Source organism: Photinus pyralis, unplaced genomic scaffold (assembly GCF_008802855.1).
Source record: "Photinus pyralis isolate 1611_PpyrPB1 unplaced genomic scaffold, Ppyr1.3 Ppyr1.4_LG6, whole genome shotgun sequence".
Classification (NCBI taxonomy): Eukaryota; Metazoa; Arthropoda; class Insecta; order Coleoptera; family Lampyridae; genus Photinus; species Photinus pyralis.
In genome coordinates, this window is record NW_022170663.1 from 23,309,815 (window position 1) to 23,327,427 (window position 17,613).

Here is a 17,613-nt window from a genome sequence, read left to right on the forward strand (position 1 = left end):
CCAATCAACACAAAAAAAATCTTGTTTAACGATATTGATTGACGAACTTAAGGAGGGAAATTCATTGACTGGACCTTGTATTTCAATGTCGATAAGTCCCTTCTCTGACATAAATCGGTAGCAATTTTTAAGCTGCATTCTCATAGCTAAAGTCAACGGTACATTTTTAGTACACCTTGAATAGTGACATGTTGATTTAAAATCTCGGTGTTTTCCTTCAAATCTCATGCTAGATAAGAATATAGGAGGTCCCATCTTCGATATTACTCGACTGTAATGTAAGAGAAAATGGTGCTTAGGTTTCAGTGTTTTATTAAATAGCGATAAATATAGTGAATGATGTTCTTCCACCTTATGGTTCAATAACTCCATGGTTGCAGAGGACATTGTTGGACTACAGACGATGTGAGTTATTTCCAACAAATTTAAATAAAAATTCCAAATTGGGTTACCTTCGGGAACTAAATCGCCAACATAAAACCTATAATTTTCTACAAATGTTTTCATTTCTGAGGCCGAAAAAATTATACTTCCTTTATCTAAGTGCTGTTTTTTAACTACCGGAGGAATATTTTTCTCAAATCGTTCATAAGTATGATATTGTACTCTAGAGTTAAATAAATCTAGGGTGAAATATCCAGAAGCTATAAGATGAGATGTAATTAATGCCATGTCATACCTATGTACGCCTTCGTATAAGTCGTGCATAATATCACATGATAAGTTATTGTAAATGTGAAAGGTACCAAGTTGATTAAAAATACAATGTTCTTTTAAGCCCACATTTTGCAATAAGTGATTGTCGTAATCCTTAACATCTCGAACGGAATATTGGTTTTCAACAGTTTGTGTTTCAGCATCTGTTCGTATTGTTGTACAAAAACGACAATACGATGCTGCAGAGAAACTTTCCACGCAACCTAAGATGGTATGCAGTCCTAAATTATCACCAATTATACAAATAACTGAAAAGTATACATGATCAATGCCTGATTCAGTGCTTATAGTAATTCCATTTGCTTCAAGATTTTTAAGTTCATCAATTAAATTACCAAATGTCGATGTGTTTCCAAATTGGGCCCTATCTCCAGTATAAAAAATGGTAGACAAAAATATGTTTTCTAACCTTGCTAAATAAATTGGAGGAATTGTTGCAATTGTGTAATATAATGCTCCTATCTTGTAGTTTCCCGCTTTACTTCCAAGGGGATTTCCACTTTCAAAATCATCAAAATATAGCAATAGTGGAAATATTATTTTATTTTCCGTTTGAGACTTTAGTAAATTTTGGTATACACTGCCATGTATTAAGTTAGATAAAGTGTTAGTTTCTGTATAATTCTGAATCAAAGTCATTTGATAGTCTAGTATACATTTATAAACGTTAGGCAAATTTAAAAATCGCTTTAATGTTTCTTTTATTGGAACATAATAACCTATTTTATTTTTTAATGTTAATACTGTCTTACCATCAATTCTTTTGTCTTCTGTAGTGTTTCCTATTTTATATTCAATGGGTTTAATCAAATTGCCAGATTTTTCAAAAAATGAAAATCTTTTATACTCCGTGTCGACTGTATTAAAAATATTGCTTAGAATGTTCAGCATTTGACTCAAAACGGAAAATTCATTTGGAGGCACTACATTTGAACAAAAAGTTTCAAATAATTCTTTGAACAGTTCTACAGATATATATGTAGTAAACTTTGAACAGACAGAATGAGATCCTGTATAGCATTTCTTGGTAATGATAGATTGTCATATAATGCAGAGATAAATTTTTTGAACACTGCTAAGATTGCAGTTTGAAATTCTTCTACGTAATTTACCGAATATATTGTTTTATTGAAAATTTTGTTACTGTCTACTCTTTCACCTTCGGTATTTGGTTGGTCACTTTTAGGATTACAACTATCCAAATGATCTTCTTCTGCCAGTACAGAACCCTGAATAGAGAGAGAGGGAGAAGCGGGATCAAGAACAGTGGTCAAGTGTTCGTGAGCATTATTAAAATGTTTCTTCAGAGATAGTTTTGTATGAAACACACGATAACAATTTGTTTTTGGGCAAACAAAACGATTTGTTATGTTATGAAGATATTCAAGATGAAAGAAATATTTCTTAAAATTACTATAGTCTTTTCCACACCTTTCACACTTCATTTGGTAGTGTAAGTACTGCACGCTCTGTATGTAATATAGAAGCTCCTAAATGGAAATTTTATAAGATTTACTCTTTAATTGACAATACGGGTAATAGTTATATTAAACTTCTGGTATATCTAATACATTAACAACGCGTAGTTTGTTTACAATATCCAAGGTATATGGTGGCAAAGCGTCACAATCTAAAACAATATTATAAACGCACTGCTGTATAAGAGTGTAAATATATTGGGCCTGTACTGGATACTGCGCGTTAAAAACGTGGAAAAGCTTAAAAAGAGCGTCAAACGCCTTTTGTTCACTATTCATGTGTAAAAAAACCTTGTCCAAAATGATGTAAAAATTTTCTGGGCGATCAAATGAGGATCCTTCTATCAGCAAAAAAGGGTTAGGGTTAGGTTTCGAGATGCAGCCAGCTGCCGTCTTTCCTCTACAACTTTTGTTATGTCTCCAGGTATCTACAAATTAGAAATATTCAGAATAACATGTTGAAACCCATGATATAGTGAGTGCTACTAAAATGTAAGAATTGTGAAGTGGCGATCTTTAAAATTATTGCAGTTATTATGTAAGAATTATCGCATAAAATCTAAAAAGAATTCAAGATCTCTCAGTTCAGGCAAGTTTTTGACGGTAACATCGTTAGCGATCGTATGCTAATAAGTATACTAACCTTTGCCAGGACCATATTGCATCTATTACTTCAAGTGTTGAATATTTCCAGTGTTTGTGGGATTTCGTTACCATCCGCCCTTTCGGTGGAATCAGATGGGGCAATTTTAACAACTGCTTAAGGAAAATAATGTCTGAAAAATTTAAATAAGGTTAATGCTTTTGACATTTTGTGAGAAGCAGCGCGTCATTATACAGGGTCATTCACGAGGAAAGGTAAATATTAGTGGGCGATAGTATAGACAAATGCGAACAAAAAATGTCCTATTACCAGGTGTCTTATTTTTATTGGTTACTGAGATATGGGTCATTAGTTGATTTTCAAAAATTCCAGCATGACGGGGTCCCTGCTCATTCTAGTCGTCTTGTGACACAGCATTTAAATGTTACATTTCCCGGAAAATGGATCGGCAGAAATGGTCACGTTTCTTGGCCACCAAGGTCCCAGAATCTTACCCCTTTAGATTTTTGCCTGTGGGGATGGTTGAAAGGCGAAGTTTACAAAGGCAAAGTAAACACAAGAAACGAATTGATCGTGCTGCCCTCATAAAAGAACCTCAAGACGACCTCCGAAGAGCTACACGTAGTACAGTCAAAAGAATTAGAAAGTGCATTGAAGTCGAAGGTGGAATTTTTGAAACTTTAATGACCCATATTCTTTAAATTCAACGCGTTTTTTTTCTAAATATGTTAGATTGTTTACAATATCTTCTCCTTTCCTACACATATCCTATCGTGCCCAATACATTGTACAGGTACAATTTAAATAATACATGTAAAACTTCCGTTACTGACTGACAGACAACGCTCAGCCGAAAGTACTGGGCGTATAAAGTTGAAATTTGGCATGTAGGTTCCTTAGGAATTGTAGGGAAAGGATTTCCCAAAATTCCTACGAGAACGGGAAAAAACGGGATTTTACGTTTTATAGTCGAAACTGCGTGGAAGATGGAGACTTGACATTTATAACTTAGGTTTCTTTTAAGGCGTTAAGGTGTACTCCGGAAGCACGTCCTGAAATTCAGACGGAATCGGGCTACGAAAACGAGACAAAAGGGCTTTTACGTTTTACAGTCGAAACTGCGGAAAATAGACTTGATATTTAGAACGTAATTTTTTTTAAGGCGTTAAGACGTACCTACTCCGAAAGTACTTTCCGAAATTTTCACGGGAACAGGGCACGGTAACAGCAAAAAGGGATCAAGAGGCGTACAAAGTCGCGGGAAAATGCTAGTAGGTACTTCATATTGCTGGATGGTGTGCTAAGGAAGAGCACCAATATGGGCATGACATGTATACTACTAAAGGTACATTGAATGTTACTGAAAAGAGATACTCCATCCTCCATGGATCAAATTTCAGAATTATATACAAAAAAATTCGATAGAACAGAATATCGAACGATCCTCGAGTTCGGTTTGGGCTGTAACTATAGTAGTATTAATCAGCATAAAATTCTGCATATAACTTTGTATATTCCCTTACGGTTTACGAGATCTCTACAGTGAAAGTGAAGACATATGAATACGAATGAGAAATAACTATTTTATAGGGCTTATCACACAGTACGTACTATGAATGGTAATTGCTAGCGCTCTAAAAATATTGCTTTAGAACTTACCATCAGTATCTTCATTCGCTAATTCGATTAAATCCTCGTTGGGCCTGCCTTTTACTTGGTTAACCGTTTCAAAAAACGTTTTCCATTTCGTAAACAAATTAATTTCTTTTCCTGGAAAAGCCTTTTTGAAATCTTGGTTAATCTGAAAAAAAAAATTGTATTTGACATATGATGGGCCATATGCTCCAACAAAACTGGGGATTGCATGAGTACGTATTTGCCTAGAACAGAACTATATCTACTACAACTTACCAGTACATCTGCACGTTGATCTTGTAGTATGGTCCAGTTCTCAAGGAATTCATAAACATTTGAACATTTGTTTAAAGTGTCATGACGTAGGTTATATGTATTGTCCCATCTTATCAAAACTTCTGTCCAGGGCTCATTATTGTGTTTCATCCACTGCCAATCTTCATTATTGCTTAATTCTTGTTTAAATTTTAGTGATAACTGCGCGGCGTTACTCGTAGATGCTTCGTTGTCGGAAGTGTCTACGTGTTTTCGTTTTCTTCTTTTTGGTGTGGCTTCGTCGAAGTTGAAGACCATATTTTTAACTTTGTCAACAAGCTTCCCTCTAGCTGGAGTGGGTTTTCCTGTAAGGGACGCATTTTTCCTGACAGCTGGTACATAATATATTCCCATTGTTTCGGTCGGAAATAACGTTATTATTTTTGCCGTAATTTTGTTATATTCTTCGTGACGTAAGCGACTAAAATAAAGATTGGTAATGGACACATAGCTACATTCTACGGAAACTCACTTTCTTATTATATAAGTATATAAGTATTTTATGATTATATCAACAAGTCTCGTTCGTCTTTTGTTATCTAGCTGTTTTTGTGTTTGATAGTATGTTACCACACTGTTCCCCATGGGACTTGTTTGCAACAGAGTGTACAAATCAAAATCAGCAAAACTTTGCACTTCTGTAAAAAACGTGTTTAAGTCTAAAATTTGAATATCATCAGCGGTATTCGTGTCGGACATGTTAGTGTCTACATTTATAGTAACTGTAGAAGCATTAGCTGTGTTTTGATCATCTCCGTTTACAGGTTGGTTTTCTTTGTCCTAAGAAACAGTTGGATAGAAAACAATATAGATGCTCTTAGATAACCTAATACCTCATTTTTCATTTTCAATAACTTCCCCTCGATCAACTTTCTCATGCCCAGAGAATTGAGGATAAGTTCCTTCAAATCTCCAATGGTAAGGTCTTTTAGAACCTCAAAACATATATCTTGATCTACAAATATAGTTAAAACATGTTAAAAAAAGTCTGCGGGTAGCCGCATGACTTAAGCGCATTTTTGGTGTGTAGATCAGTGACATTACCGATTACAACAATATAAACACCCGGCGGGCACATAACTTTTAAGCACAAAGCTAACGCAAAAAACCGGAAATCTCTATATATTGTAGTTTTCGAGATCTCAAAGATTGCCAGCAGACACACAGCCAAAGTGAGACTATAAGCTGCACTTTTTCCAAAAATGCGCTAAAAACTCGGGTATTTGAAGACATAGAAACAAAAAAATGCGAAAGACGAAAATTACGAACTCGCGCCAGCCGCCAGAGTGAGATCACCAGCCGGACAAAGTGAGACTATAACCGCTTTTTCCAAAAATGCGCTAAAAACTATAAATTTGCAATTCCATGATAACAGTTCAAATTAATAAATTTATTTTAGGGAAAGAATAATGAAATGATAACGAATCTTTTTACTTACCCACAAATACTTTGGTTACTTCTTCCGTACATCCCCAAGACTTTAATATCGTTTGCACATCGTCATCCATGTTTTCAAAATAAACACTGGCAAGAAAGGCAAATGGAAATGAGAACTAACTGTGCGTAGTGGTTAAAATTTCGCCATATAAGCTTGAGATAAGTGTATCATGCTCTTTAAGGTTAATTCAAATACTTTCTTATTCATCATTCTTAAAATAAATATTGCACCACTTCTTTTCCTTTAAATAAGTGTACGCTAAATTCATACTGATATCTTACAATATTACCTGCAATACGACTCCCGTATTTAAAGCAAGTGCACAAGTATACTTAATTTAAATGATTTATATTCCGCTCAAATGTATGATTTAAAACTTAGTTAGTGTAACGTCAATTACTTGTTAACATTTGTTTTAAGAAATTATTCTTAAAAGAAGTATGATTTTCCTTTGTTTAAGATTACCAAATCAAATACATCTATCAGTTTAAACAGAGAACAGATTTTTATGTGTGTGGTATGTAAATAAATATTTTGGTTTATTTGGTGGTTTCGAGGGGGAAACCACTCTTTCAATTTGGTGTACATGAATTTTTCATTCCAGTTTCATTCCATTTTCAATCTTTCAATATTATCATTATCAGTTTCATTACTTTCAATCTGTTCATTCTATTAATTCTCTTCATTTATTTTTCATTTCCTCATTTTTTCTTATTACGGTTATAAATATTTTTCATTAACGGTTTCATTATTTACAAAAACGAATATTGTTTCGATTTAAATCGCCATACGAAGTAGGTGTGAGGTGGTAATGCTGAATGCTGACGCACATCGAAGTCTGTACGTTATACTTTGCAGTTCTTTGCACATTGCTAACGTTAAACCAAGTATATTTTCGTCGATTTTAGTGGCCAGTGAATAGTGTAATGTGATACATCTATTTATAGAAAGGTAAGGAACAATATACTCTTTACTAAATGCCCTCGTAAATAGTTCTATAATAAAGTATTTCGGAATGAATCATTTCTTTCATACCGTGCACATTTGTTTATTAAATATTTCGTTGAATATAATACCTACGTTGAGATCACCGCTCAACGATTATGCTTTTTGGCGCAATGCATATTATGTTATTGTTATAACTTATCTAAAACCGACCTATGTGGATATCATTTTTAGTTATTTTTCAAAAGCAATGTTTTTAGCAAATATTTTGGAGAAAAATGTAGTTTATAGAGACCTCCGGTTTGTTTTATTAATATTATCGAGTTTTTAATGCGAAACGAACTATTTTGACTCTTCTGATTGCGCGCGCCAGAAAATTTCCTTACCTACGTACCTTTTTAACCTTTTAACATTTTTTTAATTAAATATTCGCTCGAATATTCGCCTTCTTAGTCCAAAGCTATCAAATTTTGCCACATTCTTGTGGAAAAAGTAATTGAAGTGGATTTTTAAGCCAATCATTGAGATTCATCAAATTGTTTTAAATCTAATTCAGTTTCTTATATTGCAGTGTTGTTGACAATCACGCGTTAGTTATGGAGTCGGATATAGATACCAGCCGAGATACCAGCATATGGCAAAACATTGAAAAAACAACCAATATCATTTTCCCTCCCTATCTTAAAAACCTAATGACTGCTTTCGGGTTTGATAACGAAATTTCGATATCTGCTTTTGCTGAGGACGATATTCCCAAGCTAGAAAACTTTGCTTTAACAGTGCTGCCTTTGATACTCCCGGAAAATTGTAGTAGTGAGGAGAAAAAAAAATATTTTGGAATATTTTACGCTAACATTAAAAATTTTCAAATTGTTGATGGACATAAAAAACTTCTTATTAAACTGATTAACTACTATACATCAAAAAACTCTGAAAAAAATTCTGTTCAAAAACCTAAGTCAAAACGTCAAAAGCAGACAATCTCAAAAATACTAGATACCCCAGATGCTCGCCCAGATGATATCCCCGAAGGTGGTGCAGATAATTCAAAATCGCAAACACCTTTATCTCTACCTTCCTCAAACGAGACAATAAATGAAAAAGAAGAAAAAACAAAAATTAGACAAATGTGTTTAAAATGGTTGGTATCATATAAAGAAAACTTACCTCCAAACAAGGACTCTATTAAAGAAATTATTTCTAGTCATTTGGATTCAAAGATTGATTATAATATCCGTGTATATACCACTCCTCAAAGTGCTGTTAATTGCGCTATAGCTTACCTGACGTGCAGCTTTTGTAAAGCCGATATAAAAATTGTGAATGCCATAAAGGAAAATAAGACTTACTGGACCTTGTCAAATTTTTTCAAGCATATTAGGAATCACTATGACAGCAAATCTAAGAAACAGCGATTCAATACTCTGCACCAATATTTCAACAAGTACAACGAATCGGAATCAGCTACTTCCGAGGCTACTTCTTTTAAACCTGGTACATCCGCTGAAGTCGAGGCTGAAGCGAGGGCTGAAGTTTACAACTATCAAAGATCAAAGCAAAAAGAAAATGTACAAGCAGACACTCTACCGGCAGATGCAAATGGCGATGGCGAAAGCGATGATGTTACCATTATTCTACAAGAGGTGGTTGAACAAGTTGAAGGAGTGGGAGAACCTCAACAGGATTTTCTGTAACCGGGGACACATCCGTTGATACGATTTGTGTTCCCCGGTCAAATATTTCTACCCAGTTGCCTACAATAAAAGATAACGTACAATCGAACATTAAGCCATCAGTTACATTTGGGAAATGGAAACAATTAAAATATCAAAGAGTTGAACGAAATCGGAGGAAGAGAGAGTCTTCTACCAATAATACCAGTATTACAGACTTCTTTCCGTTGCTTGATAAGATTAGTAGCATCCTATCCGAAGAAAATCCAAACATTTTGGCAGCTTGTGATAATATCTACCAGCAACTAAGTTATAAACAACCTAGCGAAAAAATGTCCTCAAATATACAATTAAAAAATGTTAGTAATTTGATGAAAATATTGTTAGAAAATGCATACAATAATCGGAAAAACTGCAATGAAAAACATCAAGGAAAAAGGTACAATACAACTGTGAAGCTATTTTCTACATATATTTATTTGATTGGGGGTAAGCTATTGTATGAAGTGCTTTCCAAAAATTTGGCCGGATCGCTACCATCTGTAACAACTGTTCATAGAGAATTGTACACTAACATCAGTCACGAAGAAGGGAAGTTATTAGTATTCCAATTGAAAGAATTTTTACTGAGAAATAAGTACCCTTGCAAGGTATGGGTATCGGAAGATGGGACAGCAATATCAGGAAAAATTGAATACAATGCACATCAAAATGTTTTGGTCGGGTTCACCTTGCCATTATGCGAAAAATCCGGCATTCCAAAAGGAATCTGGAAAGCAGATACTGCGCAAAATATATTTAATGCTTTTAAAAACGGTAGTATATCAAAATATGCATACATAATTACAGTTCAACCACTTGCATTTAATGCTCCCCCTTTTTGCTTGTGTGCCTTTAGTACTGATAATAGATTCACGAGTCAAGAAGTAGTCAATAGATGGAAACACATCACTGAAGTTTGTCTTGAAAACGGGATAGAAATATGCGGTTTTTCGTCGGATGGTGACACACGGTTATTAAAAGCAATGAAATTTAGAACTGAAATACCCAAAATTAATCTCAACTTTCCATGGTTCCAAACAAAATTAAACAGTACTGACCCTTTATATATTCAGGATACTGTTCATATAGGAACCAAGTTAAGAAACTGTTTTTTAAATAAAAAAATTAACCTTACTATTGGCAACTACATAGCATCAAAAGACCATCTGGCAACTTTAATAGAAACTGTATCAAAAGATCAACACCTCTTATGTGAAACCCATTTGTCTGGAACTGATAACATGAATTTTGAGTCGGTGGAGAAAATATCACATGCCAGAGTTCAAGAGTGTCTAGCAAAATATGTGGCAGAAAGCCAAGCAACAGTAGCCTTTTTAAAAGTTATCAGATACGTACTGGATTCATTTTTGGAAAAGTCTTTGAAGGTTTGCGATAGAATTTATTATATGTGGTATGCGGTTAACTTTTTGCGACTATGGAGACATTTTATCAGATCACATTCAGCACTAAATTTATCTACCAATTTCATAACCTTAAACGCATATTCTTGCATTGAACTAAATGCTCATGCTTTAATTCTGGCCTGTCAAAAATTTTACTCAGAACCACACCTTTTCCAACCATGGTTATGGAGTTCACAGCCGTGTGAAAAATTGTTTCGAGCTACACGATCTATGACTTCAACTTTTTCAACAGTTGTAAATTTCAGTATGTTAGGTATTCTTCAGCGCCTTCATAAGTTTCATAAGATCAACGAAATAATGTCCGAAATCGGTAATCTAGTCTATCTTAATAACAAAATGTGCTTACACAAACGTTTTAGATGATGAAATAAACTTTCCTAGAGAAAATACTCGTAAAATGGGAAGTCAAACTCCAATGGAAGAAACTATATACATTCCGTCCATAAATGAGATTGCTGATATTGTTAGCAACGCCAAACAAGCAGCAGTGAATGATATTCAAAGTCTTGGAATAACCATTGAATCTAATGAATGGGAAACAGTGTCTATATTACATGTAACAGGTAAGAAAAACTAACGTTAGTTATGCATGTTATGATACTGATATCGATGGTTCTGTAAAGTGATTGACTTTAGAATTCTGTTTTAGTTAAATTTAGTTTGTATATCTACCGTCTACCCGGGTTGTCAACTATATGTATTTTATTAACAATTAAAAATTAGTTCAAAAACATCTTTAATAAATAAAACGGTGTATATGTTTAATCGCTTATGTTTATTTCAGATTTAACTTCTTCCGAACCTGAGGAAAATACTTCAAAAGAAGCTGAGAACGAAGCAGATTTCATGTATGATATCCCCAACTCTTCTGGTTTAAATAATTGTGACGGTAATTTCTGTAATTAAATTTTATTTAAAAAAGTGTAATTAAATAATACCTCTTATTTTAGATATGAGTGAGAATGAAGATCGAGATGAAGATATTCTTGAAAACTTAACCAAACTCTCCAAAGAAATAGGGACAAGTGAACTGAACTTGAAAGATTACAGTAAAAACGAAGCGAAAAAAGAAGCCAGAAGGAAAAACAACGATTGCGACCCTTGTGTAAAATATGAAGCAAATGGAAAAATATTAAACATCCGAAAAACTACCTTATGCTGGCTACTTAGTAAGAACATCGATAGGATAAGTTCTGATCGATTATTAAGATTTGTTGGAAATAAAAAGCGTAGGGAAAAGAACTCGGAAAATAATAACAGCAAACATAATGCTAGTTTTAAAAATAAAAAGACACTGAGAAAAAGACCTAGGAAAGATTTATCTCCACATTCTTCGACTAACACAGAAGATGATAGCTGTGAAGAAATGAGATATGCAGAGTCTGAAGATTCTGATACGTTGGTTTTTGAAGAAGATGAAGAAATTGTACAAAGTAAATCCGAGGTTAATGATGTCAAACTTGAACATTACTATGCCGTTGCATATAATGATGGATGGTACATCGGGCGTGTAGTGGAAAAAGTTAAAGATGATTTATTTCAAATGAAATACTTAAAATACAGTTTAGACAAATTTATTTGGCCACGCACGCCTGACATACATGATACTAATATTGAGTATATATTTTATGGGCCAGTCTGTTTAGATGGAAATGACCCCTTTTACTTAAAAAGAAGTGACAAAGTTGCTGTGGAAAAACTTTACAAGGACATTATGAATCGGTAAATGTTATTCATTATGTAAGTACACTTCTACTTATTAGGTGTAAAAAAACTGTACACGTTTTCAATATATTAATTACCATTTACGTATTTTAAATCTCACTTCATTCCTTCATTACCTTTTCAATCTTTCATTCCATATTTAAATCGTGTCATTATTTTCATTTTCAATTCTTACGATTTCATTCTTTCATTATTATTTCAATCTTTCATTACACACTTCAATCCTCTCATTATTTCCATTTTCAATCTGGTGTACAAATTTTAAGGAAGTGGTTTCCCCCTCGGTGGTTTCACAGAGTTTGCTCCAAAAATATTTAGTTACCTACTCCAAGTAATAATAGCAATGCGTTTATAATGTTCTGAGCATGAGACAGCTACTTTTGCTTGCTTAAAGCAGCCCTAAGATGACCACCGAACAAACCTTTTGTGAAATATGCCATTTAAAAGATTAGATGTGATATGAAGTGTTTATCCTAATGCGGCTTCGCCTTCCTTCAAAGGTACAACCCCCACATATCAGTAATAACAATCTTAAACATAACAAACTTAGCTTTATATACAAAATATCAGTGCACAAATATGTACCCTCTTTACTAAGGCAAATGATACACGTAAATCAACTCTCCTCAAACCAGACACCATTTTTTAAAAAAACGAGGCCCCTTCTTGTATTGGTACGTGCGTGAAGGCGCTTCTGAAAATCGCTTCGTGCTACTTGTGGCGCTGCAAATCGCACCGTGTGAAGGGGTCACGCTACCAGCCCCTTCAAAAAACGCCTGGTAAGAAGTGGCTCTAATACGTCCAAATGGATTTTATAGGTAGGTGTTTAAATTAGAAACACTTGTCATTCATCGTCTACAAGGCTACAAATTCTCCTTCGGTTTTTCACTCAACATGTCGTGAACCCATTTCTTCCTGCATTTTTTGTTTTTTTTTTTTTGCTCTTCATCATTCATGGAAATTGCAGCTAAATCAGTTTATTTAAACTTTGTCCATCTTAAAATAACGATTTCTCGAAGTTCTTTTTGACACTGGCTAAAATGAGCGCCAGTTGAGTGTAAAATGTGACCCTAAATTGTTATTACAGTCCAATACTGCACGTCGGCGTCCATTTTTGTTGCAATATAGCGAACACTTATACACACAGTTATAAGTATAAGTATAGCGAATTATAACTGTCAATTCTGATAGCCAGGTCCGTTGGTGACGTCACATATGACTTAAACGCGGGCAACATTACAAGTAAAGGGATTGAGCAATCCTTATACATCTTCCAAAACATTAGATTCTATGGCTTTGGGTATAGGTGAAATGATACGGAGCACTAATCAAATGATACCGATTTCTACGAAAAACTCCTCTACTAGTTTGAACACATCATTTCTGTGTATGTTCGCATATCAGCTAGTAATGTTGATGCAATAGTTTTTCGATTTTTGGAAGCAAAGAGATAAGTAGCATAAAGGTATGATTCCGAAAACGGCGACCACGACAGACGACAGTGCCGCTTGTCGCTATACCATTGTCGATTGCGACGACAATATGAGCGGCAGTGTAAATCTAGGAAGCAGTTGTTTCAAGTGAAGCTCGCTAAATAATTACATCAGTAAATAAATATGTCTGATTACGTGATTGATAAAAATGTGTTACTTGAATTACTTATGGAAGATGATGACGAGGACGAAATATTATTGTTACTTGTTAAAAAGAAAAGAAAATCCATTTTGCCTTTATTTAAAAACAGATCTAGGGAAGGAAGTTATTCCTTATTTATAAAAAAATATAAAAAACATTTATTCAGGATGAGAAGACTTTTAGAAGCTATTGTCGGTTAAGTAAAAGGCAATTCAACTTTGTACTTAGTTTAATTGGTAACGAATTTCAACCTTTCTTTTTGCAGTCTTCACGTAAAAGAGTAAAATATTATTCACCTATGAGAGTGCAAAGGTTGTAGGAAAAATAATCAACCTTCTCTCAGAGGAGTAATGGTATCACTATTCGTTCTCAATAAACAAATAGGTATAATTATAGACCCTTCATCTTTCATAGAATTAAGCTGAAATTGAAAATTGACATTATTGACAATTTTGGCAAATGTGGAATATACTAAATTGTGTTGGCAGTATAGATGGTAAACATGTACGTGCGCATCAAAGCGCCGAAAAATAGCGGGTCTATTTTTTTCAATTATAAGAATTACTTTTCCATTGTGGTAATGGCCATTGTACACGCAAGTTGTAAATTTATTGCCATTGATGTGGGTTCCTATGGCAAAGAAGGTGACAATGGAATATTCCAAAAATCAGAGATGGGAAAAAAATTGCAAACAACACTTTTAACATTCCTTCATCGAAATGTTTACCTAGAACAAATGTGGAGATATTTTTTAATTGGTGACGAAGCATTTTCTTTAAATTCATTTATGATGAAACTGTACTGTAGAAGAGTTGCCAGACTGGATGCTCAAAAAGAAATATTTAACTATCGATTATGTCGTGCTCGTCGGGTAACAGAAAATGCTTTTGGATTATTAAGTCAAATATTCAGAGTATTTTATTCTCCTATAGCAGTTGCCCCAGACGTGGTAGATAGCCCAATAATTGTAGAATCACGTCCCAAAAGTCGCAACCTCTCTGGAAAGCCGATACCAAGTATTCTGAATAAAAGTCGCTGCTTTGGTTATACACGCATTTATTTCACCTTCGCTAACTTCGCAGTAGTCCTCATACATGCATATTACATTGCCTAACCTACTTACATGTACTCCCGTCACGATAATAACATGTTGTTTGCACAACATTTTACGTGATGCCTACCTTGAGGAAAACAGTACTCCATTTTACAATATTCAAGATGTTGCCGAAATCACTCAGATAAATATGATAAACTTGACTGGTGGTGGTGGAGCAATTCATTAACCATATGGTAGTGGTGGCTTTTCGAGTCTAAGTGGACTACATATTAGAGATAAGTTGTGGACGGGTATGGGTTTTGGAACGACGATTAAAGACTCCAAAATGCTTTATTGTAATCCACAATCATTAGATTCGTAATTCCCAAAAAAACCTAACTAACCAGCAATAAATACAAGGGACAAATTAAAAGCTAACCACTTACCTAACACCAGCCTTTTCACTTCAATTAATATAATTATAAAAAATCTGGTAAAAATTGGCCTAATGGCTGTTACAAGTCTGAATAGGAAATACCGCTTTTTGAACTTAATCGCATTACCTTGCCTGCGCAATACGTAAGTTTGATATCCAACTTTAAAGTATGAAAAATTGTCGGTACTATCAGAAATTGAATAAGGCGCCAATTTTGAATTTAAAAAATTGAAATTGGTTACTTCAGTCTGGTTTCGGTAATTGTGCTACATCATTGGAAGACTATTTTTGCAGTCAACAGGGCGCGGTAATATGGCAAGAAGAAGTGGTAAATGCTCGTGTTTAAAAGATTGCAATATTTTGTACACATTATCGTCCGATCTGAAGCGAATTACTTACTTGGTGTCGCTGGTTACTGCTCAGTTTTTTTTACGCTGGATCGTGGGTTTCTAATGACTCTTATTTTTTTACATTGAAATGGGCGCCAATCTGCCTTGACGTTACTCGCCGACCGACAGATGAATGGGACGAGTACAAATATGAATACAGTATAAATTGAAGTAGTATTTAATTTGATTATTGTTGTAATTTGCGGAGGTACGTCTACTCTAGTAACGACTATTACAATTTTATTAATTATTCTTAATTTAACTTATATAAATACGTAGACAAAATGAACGTTTGGAATGAGATTAGATTGAGCGTTTATGAGAGAATGCGAGTAAATAATAATGATAATGGTGATTATCCTTAGCTATTTATTCGAGCGAAAGCGTGTTCGGTCATTGTATTGGTTACGCCCTTTCAGACCCCACGTCCATTATAATGGACACTACCTTTAACACCGTTTTAGCAGCACATAGTGCATTTTTAGTCGTTGGAGACCTCGTGTATATATTTTCGTACAATCCTGAGCCAGGGATAGTAAAACTTATACACAAACCTGAACCCGGCTCGCAATCCTGAGCCCATATACGGGTTCAGGATTGTTTACCATGTTAATTAAAATACTAATCACATTCTAAACTAAGTGACAGAGTTTACATTAGAATATTGAAAGAGCGAAATTATTTGGTTCGACCGCCATCTTCCTGCGGTTAATAGAATTTTGTGTATGATTTTTTAAAGTGCGGTTCAGGAAAGATAGAAACTCTAAAATTATAGTTTCGTATATATGTGCAAGGGGGCGCTGTTTGTGCGTATACGAAACAGAACAGGTACGGTAAAACCTGAACCCATAAAACTGGCAACGCCGCATTACAAATTAAACTTTAAATTAAACCAACATAGTCTGTTATGCAAATCACTAAACCTAACCTAAAAGGTTGTATTTAATTTATGTTAAACCAAATTTAACTTGAGAATGTTTTTTGTCGATTGTAACAACTGACCCCTCACTTTTGGTTTCAAAATAATAATTTGACGAGATTCAATTGCAACATGAGTTTCCTATTCGATTTATATCGCTTAGAAATGAATTTTTTTGACAAGCATACCTTTACAGATTTTTGCATTTTCCCGGAACCAACGTCTTACCGTCGAAAATGTGACAATTCAAAAAATTCAATTTAATAAAAATATTTAACCTAAAAGGTTGTATTTGATTTATGTTAAACAAAATTTAACTTGAGAATGTTTTTTGTCGATTGTAACAACTGACCCCACACTTCTGCTATCAAAATAGTAATTTGACGATTTGATTCAATAAAATTGCAACATGAGTTTTCTATTCGATTTACATCGCTTAGAAATGAATTTTTTGGCATGCATACCTTTACAGATTTTTGCATTTTCTCGGAACCAACGTGTAACCGTCGAAAATGTTACAATTCAAAAAATTCAATTTAATAAAATTATTTAACCTAAAAGGTTGTATTTAATTTATGTTAAACCAAATTTAACTTGAGAATGTTTTTTGTCGATTGTAACAACTGACCCCCCACTTTTGGTTTCAAAATAATATATTGACGAGATTCAATTGCAACATGAGTTTTCTATTCGATTTACATCGCTTAGAAATGAATTTTTTTGGCATGCATACCTTTACAGATTTTTGCATTTTCCCGGAACCAACGTGTTATCGTCGAAAATGTGACAATTCAAAAAATTCAATTTAATAAAAATATTTAACCTAAAAGGTTGTATTTGATTTATGTTAAACCAAATTTTACTTGAGAATGTTTTTTGTCGATTGTAACATCTGACCCCCCACTTTTGGTTTCAAAATAATAATTTGACGAGATTCAATTGCAACATGAGTTTCCTATTCGATTTATATCCCTTGGAAATGAATTTTTTTAGCAAGCATACCTTTACAGATTTTTGCATTTTCCCGGAACCAACGTGTTACCGTCGAAAACGTGACAATTCAAAAAATTCAATTGAAAAAAATATTTAACCTAAAAGGTTGTAATTGATTTATGTTAAACCAAATTTAACTTGAGAATGTTTTTTGTCGATTGTAACAACTGACCCCCCACTTTTGGTATCAAAATAGTTATTTGACGAGA

The 17,613-nt window shown here is 34.0% G+C and overlaps 2 protein-coding genes across 3 annotated transcripts; one reads left to right on the plus strand and one right to left on the minus strand.

Moving 5' to 3' along the window:
- Positions 1–1,864: 1,864 nt before the first annotated feature.
- LOC116174545 lies at positions 1,865–5,529 on the minus strand. Its single transcript, XM_031492480.1, has 6 exons — positions 5,461–5,529; positions 5,222–5,408; positions 4,711–5,170; positions 4,459–4,600; positions 2,839–2,971; positions 1,865–1,946 (listed from the first exon to the last, which is right to left on the minus strand). The coding sequence occupies exons 2-6, from the start codon at positions 5,332–5,334 to the stop codon at positions 1,865–1,867; spliced, it is 930 nt and encodes a 309-aa protein (XP_031348340.1). The 5' UTR covers positions 5,335–5,408; positions 5,461–5,529.
- Positions 5,530–8,869: 3,340 nt separating this feature from the next.
- Positions 8,870–12,071, plus strand: LOC116175142. 2 transcript variants are annotated; one of them, XM_031493252.1, is made up of 4 exons: positions 8,870–10,581; positions 10,631–10,834; positions 11,056–11,160; positions 11,222–12,071. In XM_031493252.1, the coding sequence occupies exons 1-4, from the start codon at positions 9,138–9,140 to the stop codon at positions 11,995–11,997; spliced, it is 2,529 nt and encodes an 842-aa protein (XP_031349112.1). In that variant the 5' UTR covers positions 8,870–9,137; the 3' UTR covers positions 11,998–12,071. The 2 variants fall into 2 exon arrangements, with proteins under 2 accessions (XP_031349112.1, XP_031349113.1); XM_031493253.1 differs by having other exon boundaries at positions 8,870–10,834.
- Positions 12,072–17,613: the final 5,542 nt, after the last annotated feature.